Source organism: Phyllostomus discolor, chromosome 6 (genome assembly GCF_004126475.2).
Source record: "Phyllostomus discolor isolate MPI-MPIP mPhyDis1 chromosome 6, mPhyDis1.pri.v3, whole genome shotgun sequence".
NCBI lineage: Eukaryota > Metazoa > Chordata > Mammalia > Chiroptera > Phyllostomidae > Phyllostomus > Phyllostomus discolor.
The window spans coordinates 96,483,573-96,502,042 of NC_040908.2; the positions used below are offsets into that span (position 1 = coordinate 96,483,573).

Below are 18,470 nucleotides of genomic sequence, written 5' to 3' on the forward strand. Positions count from 1 at the left end.
ATCCTCTCAGAGTTGTATGGTAGCGCCTTCCCTTACCGGGTCTCCGTTCTCCGCTACGCGCTACCTTGTGACGTCACCGAGGGAAGAGGCGGATTCGCTCCTATACCGGAAGATGTCCGCCTTTTTGATTGGCTGATCCAAACGTTCGTTGGGTAGAGTAGCCCTTCTCGCGTGCGCTTTGAGCGTGGGCGTCCCTGGGAGTGTGTGTTAGGGGTTTCTGGACCCCGCACCGGCTCGTTAGCCCTTTCCATCTGGGGCGCGGCTTAGGGTCGCCCCTAGTGGGCGGCTCCCGAATCTGGAAAAAGAGCACCAGAACCGGACCGCTCCTGGGCTGCGGAGGTCCACTGGGCAGACAGGAAGATGGCGGCAGCATCGGTCTCTGCGACTTCTGGTTCTCAGTTCTCGGTAAGAAGCGGCTGACATTCGAATAGGTCCAGGTCTGTGTTGGCGCCTCTTTGCTTTTCCTCATTCTCCAGAGTGCTTTCGGCGTGGCGTCTCACCTCAGTTCGGGGAACGGCGTTGGGCGCCTAGAGCGTCCCAAGGTACCCCGGCGTCCACTGCTTCTCTATCGAGGCTGCACCTTACCATAGAAACAGGCCTAGTGGGTCTCTAACTCCCACGCCCCCTTCACCTTTTAGCCTTGCTAACAGCCCAGGTTACCGAACATTGCGACGACCCACTGGGTTGACTGCACCCACGCCCTGGATTACGAAAACAGTGCTCCTTTGGTCACGTGGGTGTAACGGCCCCTCTAGGAATCTTGCCCAAACCAGGTAGGCACCTCGGTCGGCCTAATTGGCAGCTATTGAATAGTCCGCAGTCTGGAGTGTCTACCTGCCCTTGCTTAAGTGACTCCTTTGAGTGCAGTTCCTACCCTTCCCATCTTCCCAAGGAACTTTGTTCTGTGCTTATCCTACCCAGAGCTCGCGCCTCCTACTTCCCACCTTATTACAGACTGCCACGTGTAAATGCCGTTTAGAGAAGCGACACGAGGAGCTGATCTTAATTATTGTTTTTACCTCCAGAGGGCCACCAGCCAGTTAAGTCATTAATATTTGTCGCGTTGGAATGTTAACGCCTAGCAGTTTGGAAACAGACACTTTGGGAATAATGCAGATAAGCAGTAAACGTGAGGAGCCCCACAATAGAGCCGTTATCTCTATTAGCAAATACTGAGTGCCCACATTCTTTTTTAGGCTCTAAAATTACACGTAGGATAGAATCTCTGCTCTAAGGAGCAAAGCACTGAAGAAAAACTGCACTCATTAGATGACTACACAGAAAAGGTTGATAAATACTTCTATACTGGAATAGCCTAAGTGAGAGTGATTAGCAGTGCTTAGGTAGGCTACAGACAATTTTCCTATACGAGAGGATGGAGAAGGCTGGATGATGAAAGAATTCTAAATGCTTGTCACAAGATCAGGAAAGAGAAAAAGGCACCACCGGCATTTGGGGTGTGTGCCAGGACGGTAGATCCTTTCAGTAAACTTGAAACAATTTGGGATGAGCAGAGATAATGGGGTAGAGTTGTATTTAGATAAATTATTAAAGTAGGCAAAAAAAAAAAAAACGTGAAAAAAGGGGGATAGTAAAGGAAGAAGGAGAATATCAGCGTAAAGTTATGGAGACTAATGGAAAGTGTTTAGGGAATGTTAAAAAAGAGAGGTCAACTGGATAGACAGATTTTTTTCTCAGTTTCAGTTTTTGGTGACTATTGTTAGGATCTGTGTTATTAATGAGGCCAGAAATAACCTTCAGGGTTTCAGCATAATGGAAGTAACAAGTTTGCATGCAGTGGGGTTAGGGAAGATTAAGGAGAAATAAATGACTGAAGCGGTTGGAATTCAATCAGGAATTAGATCAGTAAAAGGGAATGTAAAAGAGGAACCACTAGACATTAGAAGTGTCAGTAAGTAGATGGATGTGATTATATAAAGTTTGTGGTTAAACTTAATTGGGACAAGAGGGCTTTCACTGCTCTCAAAACAGCACTGAGAGGCTGAGTAAAGAATACTTTTATACAGACATACCTCAGAGATACTGCGAGTTTGGTTCCAGACCATTGCAATAAAACAAGTCATCTTTTTGTTGAAGGAGGGTCTTTCAGTTTGAAAAACAAAACCAAAAGCAAAAGCAAATACTCATCTCTGAAGTGCAGTAAAGCAAAGCACAGTAAAATAAGGTATGCCTGTAAATGATGAACTACACTCTGTCAAGGACATCCAGCTGAGCAGTGCTATTGGAATGTGGTCAACCCTTAGTCTTAAAGGTAGCCTTGTCAGAAATCTCAGTGTTTAATAGGAAAGCATGTAGATTTTATATGCTAAGCTGAGCTTTAAGTAGATTATAAGTAGCAAAAATACACTAAGAGTATCTAGAACCCTTTACAAATCAAAGCTTAACCAACCTTCTTAATTACCTTGACCTGTTATATCAGAATGTCTAATTTAGAAGTCACTATGTCTCAAAACAAAAATGACTAAATTTCGTTTATCAGAAGAAATGGCCCTGCTTAAACCCTTAAACTGTCATGTCAGAAATAAGGCTGGCATTTACTACAGAATTTATAAAGCATTTTAGCTTAAATAGATGACCATGAAATATACAAAAAGACCTTCTAAAATTACGTGAACTTAGAAGGCTGCTCATACTCATATTTCAGGAGCATCAACAATTCATATTAACATTGATAACCCCAGCATGGAGCTCTTTTTTTTTTTTTAATCAGGCAAGTATTTTTAACAGGCAGATTCACAAATAACACAGTCTTTAGGAAGCAGCTACCATATAAATCTCAAAGGTGAACACTGTGGAAGTAGATGATACATTTGAATTCTTTTAAGTGGTCCTTCACTGCAAGAATAACAGCAAGTAACAGTAATGTTTATTGAGTGAGTGCTCTGGGTCAGTTTACTAGCTGAGAGCAGCAGGAAAACGACGATTGTGCATAATATTAAATAGAAGTACAGGCAGCATAGTCTTGTTAGTCCTTTTTTATTTTCCTAGTAACCATGGTCAGCACTTAGGACACTTTCGGCTTAATTTATAAGCTAATCTAATTGGCCTCTCTGGCTCTTTAGCCAGCCTGTTCCATATTTTTCTCTTTAAAATGTTCTATGAATATGTCAGATTTTATAACATTAAAAATATAAAAAATGTGTTTTTGAGAATAAAATGAATACTTTTATGCCCCTTTTTGAATCTTCCTACTTCTTTCACATGCACCACATTACATTATGTGAGTATACATTATGTGAGTATTATACATTATGAGAGTATAAAAATATGTAATAGTTATTAGTACTGTGTGGCTTTTATGTTTTAAATACTTTTCATAGCTCGTTTAATCTTTAATAATTTTATGAGGTTGGCATTTGTAGTTCCATTTCCAAATGAGCAAAATGAGGCACAGAAACATTAAGGTTACTTTTATATTTCTGTTTTTGACAAAAGAAATCTCAACCTATAGAAAAGTTCTTTTTTATATGGGCTTGTTTGAGCCAAAATTTTGAGGGCATTTCCAGAAGCAAAATCTCAATGAATTGAGAATATGCTCCTGAGAATGGCAGTTCTGCGGCCTATCCCATACCTTAGAATCAAAGGAGAAGCTGTAAGAAGGATTATATGAAATCCATATAGTGGTAGATTAAGGAGGTGGAGAAGGCAAAGCAGGGGAAATCTCTAGGATTGGATAAAAAGCAAACTAGAGAAACATTTTTACATTGGTGGGTACAGGATAATTAATAATTAGTGTACAGTACATAGAGGTAGATGGTATGCAGGGAACAAGATAACAATGAGGGGTTCTGTGGCCTGGTGTTCTCTGCTTGCTGTTGTGCCTAAAGCTGTGTCATCCTAAATGTGTAAGGACAATGGACAGAGCTCACTTGAAGTGATGATTGATCTTTACTTTGGAAGCTGAAGATTTGGGATGAACTACCTGCTACATCCTGTGCAGTTAGGAATTTATGACCAGACCATTTTATGTGATTGTTCTTGGTCAGTGAACTTGCCAGGCTCGTCATGTGTCCCTTAGTAGCTTGTCAGATTTACTACATACCCCCTCTTTAATTCACACTCTGTAGTATAATATCTTGATGGGCTTTGGTTTTTAGGGTGTGTTTTTCATTAATTTGTTTGCTAGCTATTGTAAACAATTCTGTTGTGGTCATCCCTGTTTGTTCCACATGTGCAAAAATTTCTCTAGAGCAACAGTTCTCAAAGAGTGCTCTGAAGACCTTTTGGGTTGATGGGGTCCCTGAGACCTTCTCAGGGGATCTACCATATTCTTCCTCACCCAACCACTTGGTGAGAGACCAGATTTTATTTACACACATCAATGAATACACACCCAACAGTGAATGCAGAAGCAAATGTAAGAATCCAGCACCCTTTTAAGCCAAGAGTGAAAGAGATTTGCAAAAATCTAAAACAGTGCTACTTTTTTACTTTTTAAAGATGATATAGGTATTTTTTACTCAAAAATTACATTTGATAACATGGATTTATTTTTTAATTCATGAATACCTTAAAACATTCTCACTTTAATTTTTAATATGATAAGTGTCAATAGATATAACCCACATAAGCAAAAGCTCTATGGGGTCTTCAGTAATTTTCAGGAATGCAGATGAATCCCAAGACAAAAAAGTTTGAAAGGAACAGGTCTACAACAGTGATTTTTTTGCCCCCAAACTGTAGGTGGGCTGCCACTTGTAACTCACTAGTGGGTTATGGAATGTTTAGTGACTCGGGACGCTTTTTTTTTTTTTTTTAAGAGGATGGTGAGAGGAAAAAAATAGTAAATTTAGCAAATATACCTTTGAGTGAAATTGCTGGGTTGTAGAGTATGTGCAACTTGGTTTTACTTGGTAATGCTGAATTGTTTTCCAAAACAATCAGTGTACATTCCTACCAACAGTCTGTACCCTTAAATCCATATCCTCTTTAACAGATAGTATTGTTCAATTTAAAATTTTTTCCGAAGAAGTGATTGTGAAATGTGGTATCCTGTTCTTCTCATCTGTGCTTCCCTGATCATTGGTGAAGATGCATCTTTTTCCCATAACTTTGCTAGTCTTTTGTGCATTTTTTTTATGAAATGCCTGTTCTCATCTTTTGCCAATTTTAAATTGGTTTGTCTTTTCTTATTTAGTCATTCTCACAGTCATTCTGTATGTATCCTGGATATTAATCCTTGTCTGTTAACAGTTTTTGAAATATACTCTTTGGCTTGTCTTTTTATAATACCCTTTGTTTAATAGGAGTTATTAATTTTAATGTAAAAATCTTTAATCTTTTTGTGATTTGCGCTTTTGGTTAAGAAATTCTTCTTTACAGCCAAAGCCTTAGTGGTATTCTTCTATATTTTTCTGTACAAATTTTAAAGTTAGGGCCTTCTAAGTCCTTGATTTGCTTGAAATTTGTGTGCTGTGAGTTAGGGATCCAGTTTAATGTTTTCATTTAAGATCCCTAATTGTTCTAGCATTACTAGGCTGCTAACTCATCCTTTCCCCAGTATGCAATTTTAGCTGTCAGTATATTAATTGCCTTGTGTGATGGCTATGTTATAGGTTCTTTCTCTCGTTGTATTTTTCTCTCCTTCTCTGTAGTCACTATCTTAATGATTCGCCTTTTATTTGTCAGAGAGAGTAACTGCCTTCCTTCATCCTCAACAGAAATGGTAACTATACTTGGTCCTTTGCTGTTCTTCAATAGAAATTCTAGAGTCTGCTATTGGAAATTTTTTTTGGTAGTATAAATTGTTTCTCTTTTTTTCTATTTTTTTATTTTAATCATTGTTCAAGTACAGTTTTCTCCCTTTTACTCCCATTCCAGCTCACCTACCCAACCCTCCACACTTCCCTCCCATTACCACCCTCCCCCTAGTTTTTGTCCATGTGTCCTTTAAATTTGTTCCTGTAAACCCTTCCCATTCTCCCCTGAAATTCCCTCTTCTCTCCCCTCTGGTCACTGTCAGTGTCCTCTATTTCAGTGTCTTTGCTTATATTTTGCTTGTTTCTTTGTTTTGTTGTTTAGGTTCCTGTTAAAGGTGAGATCATATGGTATTTGTCTTTCACTGCCTGGCTTATTTCGCTTAGCATAATGCTTTCCAGCTCCATCCAAGCTGTTGCAAAGGGTAGGAGCTCCTTCTTTCTTTCTGCTGCATAGAATTCCATTGTGTAAATGTACCATAGTTTTTTGAACCATTCATTTACTGATGGGCATCTAGGTTGCTTCCAGCACTTGGCTATTGTAAATGGTGCTGCTATGAACATCGGGGTGCAAAGGTTCTTTTGTATTGGTGTTTTAGTGTTCTTAGGATATAATCCCAGCAGTGGCATTGCCAGGTCAAAAGGCAGATCCATTTTTAGTTTTCTGAGGAAGTTCCATACTGCTTTCCATAGTGGTTGTACCAGTCTGCAGTCCCACCAACATGCACTAGGGTCCCCTTTTCTCCACAACCTCTCCAACACCTGTTGTTTGTTGCTTTGTTTATGATAGCCATTTGACTGGTGTGAAGTGGTATCTTATTGTGGTTTTAATTTGCATCTCTCTGATAGCTAGCAATATTGAACATCGTTTCACGTGTCTTTGGATTTTCTGTGTGTCCTTGGAGAAGCGTCTGTTCAAGTCCTTTGCCCATTTTTTAATTGGGTTACTTGTCTTCTTAGAGTGGAGTCGTGTAAGTTCTTTATATATTTTGGAGATTAAACCCTTGTCTGAGGTATCATTGGCAAATATGTTTTCCCATACAGTTGGTTCTCTTTTTATTTTGGTACTGTTTTCCTTAGCTGTGCAAAAGCTTTTAATTTTGATGAGGTCCCATTTGTTTATTCTTTCCTGTATGTCCCTTGCTCTAGGAGACATGACAGTAAAAAAGTTTCTGCGTGAAATATCTGAGATTTTCCTACCTACGTTCTCTTCTAGGACTTTAATGGTGTCACGGTTTATATTTAAGTCTTTTATCCACCTTGAATTTATTTTTGTATAAGGTGTAAGTTGGTGCTCGAGTTTCATTTTTTTGCATGTAGCTGTCCAGTTCTCCCAACACCATTTGTTGAAGAGGCTATTTTTAATCCATTTTATGTTGCTGCCCCCTTTGTCAAATATTAATTGACTGTGGAAACTTGGGTTTATTTCTGGGCTCTCTGTTCTGTTCCATTGGTCCATGTGCCTGTTTTTATACCAGTACCAGGCTGTTTTGATTACAGTGGCCTTGTAGTATAGTTTAGTGTCAGGTATTGTGATCCCTCCTACTTTACTCTTCTTTCTCAAAATTGCAGGAGCTATTCAGAGTCATTTATGGTTCTGTATAAATTTTTGAAGTGTTCTATGTCTGTGAAATAAGCCATTGGTACTTTAATAGGTATTGCATTTGCTATTGGAATTTTTGATTGAAATTTCAAGTTCAGTTTAGAAACAACTGATGTCTTTAGGATATTGAGCATTCTATATGAACATGTTATGTCAGTCCAGTTTTTTGGAACATTTTTCAGTACAATTTTAAAATTTCAGGTCTTGGACTTCATTTATTAAATTTATTTCTAGTGTTCAAAAGTTGCATTTTCTAACTGGAATATAGAAGTATTATTGATTCTTTTATATTAATTTTACTTACCAACTTTCCTAAACTCTTAATGCTAAATGTTTGGGGATTCTTCGGTGTTTTCTATTTAGATGACCATAATCTGAAATTTGGAGTCTTCTTTTTCAATCTTAACATGTGGTTTGTTTGTTTTTTTTTCCATTATCTTAACGGGAAGGCTAGGAAATGCAGTACAACATTGACTAGAGTTGTCTTATAAATCTTTGTCTTGTTTCTGAATTTAAAAAGGAATGTTTTAAAATCTGCACCATTAAATATATTGCTTTTTGGAGGATAGTATCTCTTATCATAAGAAAGTAGTTCTTTAATAATAGTTCTTGAATTTTATTGAATGCTTTTTTTGCATTTTTTGAGGATCATATGTATTTTCACTTTAATGGGGTGGATTGCATTAAAAGATGTTATCATGTTTGCATAGTCTTACCTGGAATAACCCCACCTTGATCATATTGTTTTGTCTCTTCTATAGAGTTGGGTATGGTTTACTAAATTGTATTTAAACTTCTATGTGCCATGTCACACATTCTTTGAAAAGAAGGCAAATATGCATTTTAAATCATACTTTACACTTAACATATTTGTTAAGTAAATATTTGAATCATAAGTATTCCTAAGTACAGTTTGCCCTAACAACTAAAACTACCAGAAAGAAAGTTGTTAGGTTAAACATTTTGCCTTTAACCCTGAAAGTTTATCCTAGAATCATATCATTTTAGTTAAGAAAATATTTATTGAGTGCTTGTGGTCATGGAAGTAGTACTGGATTAGGTAGGAGTTGAACTTGGGCTATGTAATAGCTATGAGACCTTAAGCAAATGCCTTTAAGTTTTCTTAGCCTGTTATTTTCACCTACAAATAACAATAATATTTGCTGTGCTTATTTCACAGGGTTCTTGTGATAATCACAGGGAAATGTGAATGTGCTTTAAAAAAACACACACACACATCAATGTGCCAACAAATCTGAAATGCCAGAATAAATTTAAGTATGTCTTCCTGAACTATAAAGTGGAGATGCTTTCTTAAATGTCAGGATTGTTGTGAGGATCAACTCAGATAATGGAAGTGTAAAATGTTAACTGCAATGCAAATTTGTGGTTTATGGGTTGTTATTTTTAGTGTGTATGTGGGGAGAGTGAACATAAACATTCTGCGTGAAGGATCTTGTGCCCTCCCATAGCTTTCAGGTACCCATGATTGGATGGCATATGGCATTGAAGGCAGGAAGAATAAATCACTTGAAATCTGTCATCCTACATGAATGCTATCTTTAGAAAGGTCTGTTTACAAGGTTGGCTCTTGGTTGGCACCTATGAACTTAATAGGAAATAATTTTCTACACTGATATAAAACTTCAGCTTACATTAACATTTTTCATCCAGTGTGCCACAAGAATTTGTAAACATGCAATATCTATTCAGTCAGGAACACTGACCTCTTTTCCCTTAGATTGTCAGATTAAAAAATAGCAACAGCAAACTCGACAGTAGCTGTCTGTTGTGAAAGAATTAAAATTACACCTTTTTTGTCACATTAGCCAAAAAAATTTTTTTGGTGAGTCACAGAATTTTTGTAACAAGTTTATGTGGACCATGAGATGAAAAAGGTTGAATATTGCTGGCCTAAATGATAAGAGTGGCTCACTGTGCCTCAGCTGTTTGTACAATGTGATTTATGCCAAACACCTGCTTTCATTTTTTAATTTTAATATATTTTATTGATTATGCTATTATAGTTGTCCCATTTTTTTTATTCCCTTTATTCCCCTCCACCCTGTACACCCTGCCCCACAATCATTCCACCACCTTAGTTCATCTCTATGGGTCATACATATAAGTTCTTTGGCTTCTCCATTTCCCATACTATTCTTAACTTTCCACCTGTCTATTTTGTACCTACCATTTATGCTTCTTACTCTCTGTACCTTTTCCTCCAACTCTCCCCATGCCCCACTGATAACCCTCCATGTGATCTCTATTTCTGTGAATCTGTTCTTCTAGTTGCTTTCTTAGTTCATTTTTTTTGTTCTTTTTTAGGTTTGGTTGTTGATAGTTGTGACTTTGTTGTCATTTTATTGTTCATATTTTTGATCTTCTTTTTCTTAAATAAGTCCCTTTAACATTTCATATAATAAGAGCATGGTGGTGACAAACTCCTTTAACTTGACTTTGTCTAGAAAGCACTTTATCTGCCCTTCCATTTTAAATGACAGCTTTGCTGGATAGAGTAATTTTGGATGCAGGTCCTTGCCTTTCATGACTTGGAATACTTCTTTCTAGCCCCTTCTTGCTGCAAGGTTTCTTTTGAGAAATCAGCTGATAGTCTTATAGGAACTCCTTTACTGTCTCCTTTTCTCTTGTTGCTTTGAAGATTCTCTCCTCATCTTTAATTTTGGGTAGTGATATTATGATGTGACTTAATGTGTGCTTCCTTGGGTCCAAGTTTTTTGGACTCTCTGAGCTTCCTGGACTTCTTGGAAGTCTGTTTCCTTTGCCAGATTGGGGAAGTTCTCCTTCGTTATGTTTTCAAATAAGTTTTCAATTTCTTGCTCTTGTTCTCCTTCTGGCACCCCTATGATTCACATGTTGGAATGTTTTAAAGTTGTCCCAGAGGTTTCTAAGCCTCTCCTCATTTTCTTGAATTCTTGTTTCTTCATTCTGTTCTGATTGAATGTTTATTTCTTCCTTCTGCTCCAAACCATTGATTTGAGTCCCGGTTTTCTTTCCATCACTGTCGGTTACCTTTTATTTCAATTTTCATAGCTTTCACTTTTTCCTCTATTTTGCGACCATATTTAACCATTTCTGTGAGCATCCTGATTACCAATGTTTTGAACTCTGCATCTGATAGGTTGGCTATCTTCATCACTTAGTTGTATTTTTTCTGGAGCTTTGGTCTGTTCCTTCATTTGAGCCTTTTTTTTTTTTTTTTTTTTTTTTTGGTCTCAGTGCACCTGTTACATAGTAAGGGGCAGAGCCTTAGGTGTTCATCAGGTTTGGGCAACCCAAGTTGCTAAGTTGTGGAACTGTATATGGAGGAGGGGTCCAGGAGGGAATAATGGCATTTGCTCAGTTCTCAGCTGGGTTTTAGTCACTTCTCCTGCTACCCGCAAGCAAATTGGACTCTTCTGGTGCTGATTCCTGGTTGAGTGGGTTTGTGTACATTCTGGAACCCTGTGAGTCTCTCCAGTGAATTCTCCTGTGAGGCTGGGAGTTTCTCCCACTGCCTCAGCCCCCACAGGTTTTTTCATTCAGAGGTTTTGAGGCTTTACTTCCTGGTGCTGGAACCCTGGGTTTTGCGGTGTGTCCTGCTCTCCAGTTGTTCCTTCCGGTTTATCTGCACACAAATGTGGGACTGCCCACTTTGTGAGCCACCACCTTGCCCACTCCAGTCCTCCAGCTGCTGCTTTGCCCTGAGTCCTTTGCACCCTGGCTACCCATCTCCGCCCATCCTGCTGGCCTGGATGAATGTTTCTTCTTTAACTCCTTGGTTGTAGGACTTCCATACAGTTCAATTTTCTGGCAGTTCTGGTTATTTTTTGTTTTTAAATTTGTTGTTCTTTTGGTTATGAGGAGGCAAAGTGTTTATCTATGCCTCCATCCTGTGAACACCTGCCTTCTTTTTGATAGTCAGAAATGTGACCAGCCCCCAATAAAACCTTGGCCACTAAGTGTGATGGGCCTTCTTTATACACTACATTTCCCATAAGTTCTCATTATTAGTTGCTAGAGGAATTACACACATCCTATAGAGGAATTTTGAAAGCTTGCACCAGATTTTCTGTGGACTTCACCCAGTGCATCTTTTCCCTTTGCTGATTTTGCTTTGTATCCTTTTGCTATAATAAATCACAGCCATGAATATAACTATCTGCTGAGTCCTGTGAGTCCTAGCAAGTTATCGAATGTGGGCCTAGTTTTGGGGACCCTAACACTCATGGTAATAGTAGTCGGAACCTTCCAAATTTCAAGTTTCCAGATAGTAGCCAAGAAGCAACCTTGTAAGCAGACATTTCCAAGGAAAGCAGTTTCAAGTCTGCTGTTAACTCTCCTTCCTATGACAGTTGTGTTGTGTGTTTTTTGATACAAAGGAAACCAAAAGCTTTTATTGCTTTTTAGTGGGTTATAGTAATTTTATTGAATAGGATAATTCAACTTTAAAACAGTATTTTTTTTTCTGTTTTGCATTGAACAGATTTCTCAAACATATTTATAGAGTGTCTTTATTAGAACTCAAACTCTATTGGGGATGACTGTGCTTTTCTCACATCAGTTCCTATGCCAACTAGGTGCCCAACAATTCATTTCACTTATGCACTTATGACAGTAACTTCCTGGAGATAGTGCAGACCCCACAAGTTAAGGGATTAGGTTTCACATGGCTGCTTTCACTTCATTTGTCAGCTCTATGTCCCAGATGTCCTGAAGGTACCTACACTTCTGCACAACCATCTGCAGATTAAGGAGTTACATAACTCTTCCCTCACAGTTAATCACTTGCCAGAATGACTCTCAGAACTCAGGAAATCAGTATACTTACCATTACAGCTTTTTAATGAAAGACACAATTCAGACACAGGTAGAGACTTAGGGCAAGATGTAAAGGGGTTTTCATGATCAATCGGGACGCTCTTGGAATCTCATTGTGCAATAGTTTTTATGGAGGCTTCATTATGTAGGCATCACTGGTTAAACCACTGGCCACTGGTGACTGAACTCAATGGATAGTTCATCTTCCTTCTTCTGAGGTCTGGGTGTGGGGCTGACATTTCTGGCTTACATCGCCTGTTTGGTTTTTCTGGCTACCACCCCTCATCCTACAGCTATCTAAGGTGGGGTGGGGGGGCTACTATTAGCATAACAAAGACACTGCTATCACTTAAGAAATTTCCAGAGATTTTAAATCTGTCAGGAACCGGGACAGAAACCAAATATATTTTTTATTATTCCACAGGATATATAGATAATAAATGTACCAGGTAGGGATAAGTATTTTTTTTTTTAACAGAGTAGGGAGATTGAGTGACAGAAAGGCACTAATTTAGATACGGTAGTCAGAGAAAGCCTCACAGACTTTTGCACAGATTACTCAATGGCATGAGGAAGGGAGCTTTCCAGGCGTCATGAATTTAGCAAGTGAAAATGGAGTGTACTATGCATTCTAGAAATCAAAAGTTAGTGTGGCTGGGAAATGGTGGTAGTAGTGTGGGGAGAGAGAGATAGGGAATGAGGTCAGGGTTAGCCTGGGTGAAATTATGTGCGGCCTTATAAACCATGATAAGAATTTTAGATTTTTTTCTGTAATGGAAAGTTACTGGAAGGTTTTGTTTAGGGGTATAACTTGAATTAATTTACTTTTTAAAAAGAGTCATAAGGACTACTATTGGAGAACAGACTAAGGGGATGCAGACAAGAGTTCACAGGATGCTAATCTGTTAGTCCAGTCACAGTGGTGCCAACTAGGGTAATAGTAGTGGAATTGATGAGAAGTTGGAGAATTTCTTGATATATTCTGACAGAAACCCAACGAAATTTACTGAGAGACTGGATGTGGAATGTATGAAAAATGCCTCCATTCACAGGTTTTGGCCTGAGCAACTGGATAAATGGTGGTGTCAATTACTGTGGTATGCTGGAAGAGGAGCAGGTTTGCGGAGTTGACAGACCTAGGGAGGCCTGGGAGGAATGGAAAATCACCAGGCGGGAAACTGTACTGGAGAAACTGCCTGCCGACCCTACCCAGGACAAACAAATGCTCGGCTAAGGTTGGGGTCTGGGGTCAGCCTCTCTAGCATAACAGAATGCAACTGTAACCTGACAAGATGTATCAGGATCAGTGGTCAGCAGAAACAGCAACCAGCTTTAGCCAATCAGACTCTGACACCCCAACCAGTTACCCTTTGTAGGTTTTTGCCCTTAAAAACCCTGCACTAAGACAACTGAGTGAGTCTTAACCTCCCTTGGTTGGCTCCCTAACCTCCCTTGGTTGGTTCCCCAACCTCGGTTGGCTCTACTTCCCCCATTATTCCCTGCTAATAAACCCCGCTCCTTGGCTCACTGTGTCCATTTGGTTTCTTGAATGACTCCAACCTAACAGGAGTAGATTCAGGAATTTGGTTATAGACAAGTTGGAGTGCCCATATTGACATCCTAGTGGGAATGAGGGAGCAGTTTGATTTGAATATAGAGTTCAAGTGGGAAAGCTCTGGAAACAGTATTCCAACTTGAAAGTTTTTAGGAAAGGCTCTTCAAAGTCCTGAAAGAAGGTGAGATCATGAAAGGAAACCCTGTAGGTGAAAATAAGAAGAGGTGGAGGAAGTACTAAGCATTGGGGAACTCCAGAATTAGAAAGAGGAAAAAGAAAGGAGCAAGGAGATTCTGAGGGAGGGGCCTGTATTAGGAGGAAAACCAAAAGAGTGTGGTTCCATTTACTAAAGTGAGGTGATCTGTATCATTTCTGATGATACTGGTGACCTTAAGAGCTGTTTCTCCAAATTGACAAAGATTCAAGTCTGATTGGAAGAGTTAAGAAGGAGGGGTTATTAAGAGGTTGAAGCAGTTACTGTTACTTTGAAGGACTTTTATTAAAGCTGAGGAATGAAACAGGAACTAGAGGGGAGTGCTTAAGTTCAGAAACTTCTTTCTCCCTTCTCTTCCCATCCCTTTGATTTTTTTCTTCTCCTTTATTTTCTTTTTCTTTTTTCTCTTCTTGTTCTTAATAGCAATGTGACTGATCTGGTAGGGAGAACTAGATGGCACCCAGAGGGAGAGGAGTTGTATAGCAACCAAGATTTTGAATAGGTAATGGAGACAGGTTCATGACACAAAGCTCTCTCCTTGTTTCATGGGAGGAAAGGCAGAGTGAGAACAATCTATGTATAGTGTAGATAGATTGATGAGTTGTCTTAAGAACTAGTTAATTGTTCATTTAATCACATAGAATGTGATTCCCCTGATTCTGCAAGGGAGGTTGCAGGGGTGGATATAATAGGCAAGTCTCCACATAAGGCAAGTCAACTTTCTTGAACCTCCTTTTCCTTTTTTTTTTTTTTGAAACAGGGAGAGTATACTAGAACTCTTAAAAAAAAATACTACTCTACTCCTGGAAGTTTATAACTGTTTCTCCATTGTTTTCTCACAGAAAGACCTGGCTATTAAAAATGCTTAATACATTTTTATTAGCCTTAGGTGTTTACTTAATCTTTACCATCATAACCATTTTTAAATGTATAGTTTAGTGTTAAGTGTATTCACCTTATTGTGAAACGGATCTTCAGAACTTTTTCATCTTTTAAAATTGAAACTCTTTATTTATTAAACAACTACCATTTGCAACCTCCTTCAGTCCCTGGTAACCAAGATTCTACTTTTCTGTTTCTATGAATTTAACTACCTTAAAGACCTCATGTAAGTGGAATTGTAAAATATTTGTCTTTTGGGGATTGATTTACTTCACTAATTATAATGTACTTCAGATTTATCCATTATGTTGCATGTGATGGGACTTTCCCCCTTTAAAGTCTAATAATATTTCTGTATATGTATATCACATTTTATCCTTTACTATTTTTTTTTTATCCTCACCTGAGGTCATGCTTACTGATTTAAGGAGAGGGAGAGAAATATCAATGTCAGAGAAACATGGATCAGTTGCCTCTCCTGTGCCCCAACCAGAGACCAAACCTGCAACCTAGGCATGTACCCTGACTGGGAATCGATCCTTTCGGTTTACAGGACAATGGTCCAACCAGCTGAGCCACACTGGCCGTGGCATATCCATTACTATTTTAATAGACATGTTTTGTGCATATAAGTAAGACTTGTTAGCTTTACATCTCGTTTTCATTTTATTTCAAAATAGTTATTGTAAATAATTTTTGCAAAGCCATTTTATTTTCTGTCTTCCTTTCGCTTTTGGTTGATTTATGTATTTATGTATTCTTTGCTTCAGACTGCTGGCAAGAATGAGAATGTTGACCCAACACATTCTTAATAACAATGATTTTCATTGATTAAACTTTGACATTCAAAATGAGTCAGCTGGCTTAGAAAACAGAATACGTTTAGGATTGATTTTCAAAAAAAACTTATCTCATTAAAACTTGCATTTTTATATAAAAAGACTTTGTATAATTTGTCTGCTGGCCCAACCCAAGCAGTATTTTGATAACATACGTAACAATTTTTGGACAAATCTTGAACTATTTTATAGGAGCTAGCAAGCAGTGAATTTAATGAGGTCAGCTTGTTTTCATTGTTTTGTTTTTGGTAAATTATCATAGTCCTGTTAATATCTGTGCAGTGTTCCATAATTCTAACAAAAATTGTTTTGAAATTTGTAAGAAAATTTGCAGGTAACTTAGGTTCATAAATCTATTAATAAGGAATATTTCCTAACCATTGTGACATAAGATTCTAGTAGGTTGTATGAAGACCTAAAATATACTGTGAAGAATCATATTTAAAATTGCTATGTGATAATGTATAGTGCTTTGTAAGAGCTTTGCAATATTTTGTATGTGTGTTTATATATGTATATAAATATATATTTATACATATATTTTTTCCTTAAATGCAGTTTGACAGGGTTTGTTTGTTTTTTGTTTTTTTTTAGATTTTATTCTTAGAGAGAAGGGGAGGGAAGGAGAAAGAAATGGAGAAAAACGTGAATGTGTGAGAGATACATCTATCAGTTGCCTCTTGTACCCAGCTCGCAATCCAGGCCTGTGCCCTGACCAGGAATTGAACCAGTACCTTTCAGTTCACAGGCTGGCGCTCAATGCGCAGAGCCCTAGTAGTTATTTTAAGAATTGAAAACTCACCCTGATTTCTAGCCACCAAAAAATCTGATGTGAATTTGCTAAAAAGCTTGGGAAAATGTTAACTATTAGTCCTTGTTGCATGTCAACACATTTTTCACAGTAGACCTGATACTGATTTACCACTTTTGAAACTTACTCCCACCCCTTCCAAGCTCTTTTCCTCCTTTGCCCCATAATGTGTATGTTGCATTTGCTTTCTTAAGTCCACTGAAAAATTGCATGGTTTTTAACACAAAAATAGTCTTTGATTTTTTGTAAGATTTAGATACAATGTGGTTATTTTGATGGCCTTTGTTTATACAAGGAGGTTGTTTACTATTATTGTAAATATTCATATTCTTTTGCGCTTTCCTGGAAACATTCTTCTGGTGCTTTATCAATAGTCATAGTTCTTCAAAGGCAGGAGTTGGGAACCTAGATTGCTGTGACTGCTTGAATAAGAAAAATGAATGTCTGAGAATTTTGAGCAGCTAGCAGTCATATCATCCCCCTTAGCTATCAGTGTCTGCATTGCTTCCCCCACTTGAGGTCTCTCTACCAACAGAAAGTTACCAATAGCAAACAGAGCTCCACAGTTAGTGTCACCTGCACTGAAAATATCACGTGGAACGTAACTCCCATTTACGACTGAACGTGTATGTGTGGAAATAAACTTTTATGTTTAGGTGTTTAACAAGCTTTAATGTTTTCTTTGTTTCTCCTTTTCCCCCCTGATAAATGTAAAGTTTTTGAGGCAAGAACTGTGTCTTATTTTCTTTATGTAAATTATAGAGTTTTGGACATTTAATAAATATTCATGAAGTATTTAGTTGGAGAGATTAATTTGGTCAATTTGTAACAATTTCTGGTACCGTAAAAAGTATTTACTTTTCTGAATGCATGCTTTACAGTAAATATTTTTAAAATAAAATTCATTGTGTCATATCTAAGTTTTTTGTGCAGCATTTGTATTCAAGTTGTGTGAACATTGTCTCCTTTGTATAGTATCTGGCATATAGCTGTACTTAATACAAATGTGAAACACATTCAGAGTTTTAGTATTTTAAAGTAATGATTGAATTCTGTCATATATGATCAGTGGACTCTTTGTTTTTGTCTCTACCAGTGGAACATATGAACAGTCCAGTTCTCAGTCATGAGCATTCATACAAACATATTTATATGCTATTGGCGTTTAAAATTTTGAAAGGTAATTTCTGTATTTTTATTTTTCAGAACATCTTAGCTGAACCATCAAGGGCTAATGGAAATGTGGTTCGCCATTCCTCATCTCCATATGTAGTATATCCACCTGATAAACCTTTCCTTAACTGTGATCTACGACGCTCCCCAAATAAGCCAACACTAGCCTATCCAGAAAGCAACAGCAGAGGTAGTAGAGACTAGCAAAATAGATGTTTTTTGTGTGTTTCTGTTTACCCACTGCTTAAAAATTCTTAATTGTATCTTCCATTTATTTTTAATTTATGTTTCCCCTGTCCTGTTTTTAACCTCCTCGAAATATAATGCCTTTTAAAATTTCTTTCTTGACTGGTTGTTAAACATCGTAATTCTTACTTTATTCCCTAATAATTTGTTTTTCTCTGAACTTTTATTTTAAAAGTTTTTTTTACATAGATGTAAAGATCAGAACTAGATGAACTATTGTAACAGAAGCTTTAATATCTAATTCTTAGACCTTGTGTACCTGCTAGAACTCTGTTGCTTGGTTATTTTATTTTGGCCTTTAAAAAAAAAAACAAGAATTTACTAAAACTTAACTACTTGTATTCCACAGTGGGCTTAGTTGTTTGTTTTTAGCATTTTAAACCTACATTAAGTTGTTTGAATGTTATGTAACTTTTGTTATTTCTCAGAATTGCCAGTCTTTAACTACCATATTCTGATAAATAGCATTTTATCAGTTGTTTTATTAGCCATTAAATTAATTAACATTTTCCTTATCATCATCTTTAAGACACAGTATGAGAGGGGACCTAAAAAATACACTGGAATTATCTTCTGGCGGGCAGGCCCCTTGTGGTATAGGCTTCCCTA

The 18,470-nt window shown here is 37.7% G+C and overlaps 1 protein-coding gene across 1 annotated transcript in view; it reads left to right on the plus strand.

Annotated features, from left to right (window-relative positions):
* Nucleotides 1–103: 103 nt before the first annotated feature.
* Nucleotides 104–18,470, plus strand: part of CEP57 (centrosomal protein 57) — a 51,661-nt gene continuing 33,294 nt past the window's right edge. The window contains exons 1-2 of the mRNA XM_028517613.2: nucleotides 104–405; nucleotides 17,649–17,805. Coding sequence (XP_028373414.1) covers nucleotides 361–405; nucleotides 17,649–17,805 — 202 coding nt within the window. The 5' untranslated portion in view covers nucleotides 104–360. The remainder of the gene's footprint in view (nucleotides 406–17,648; nucleotides 17,806–18,470) is intronic.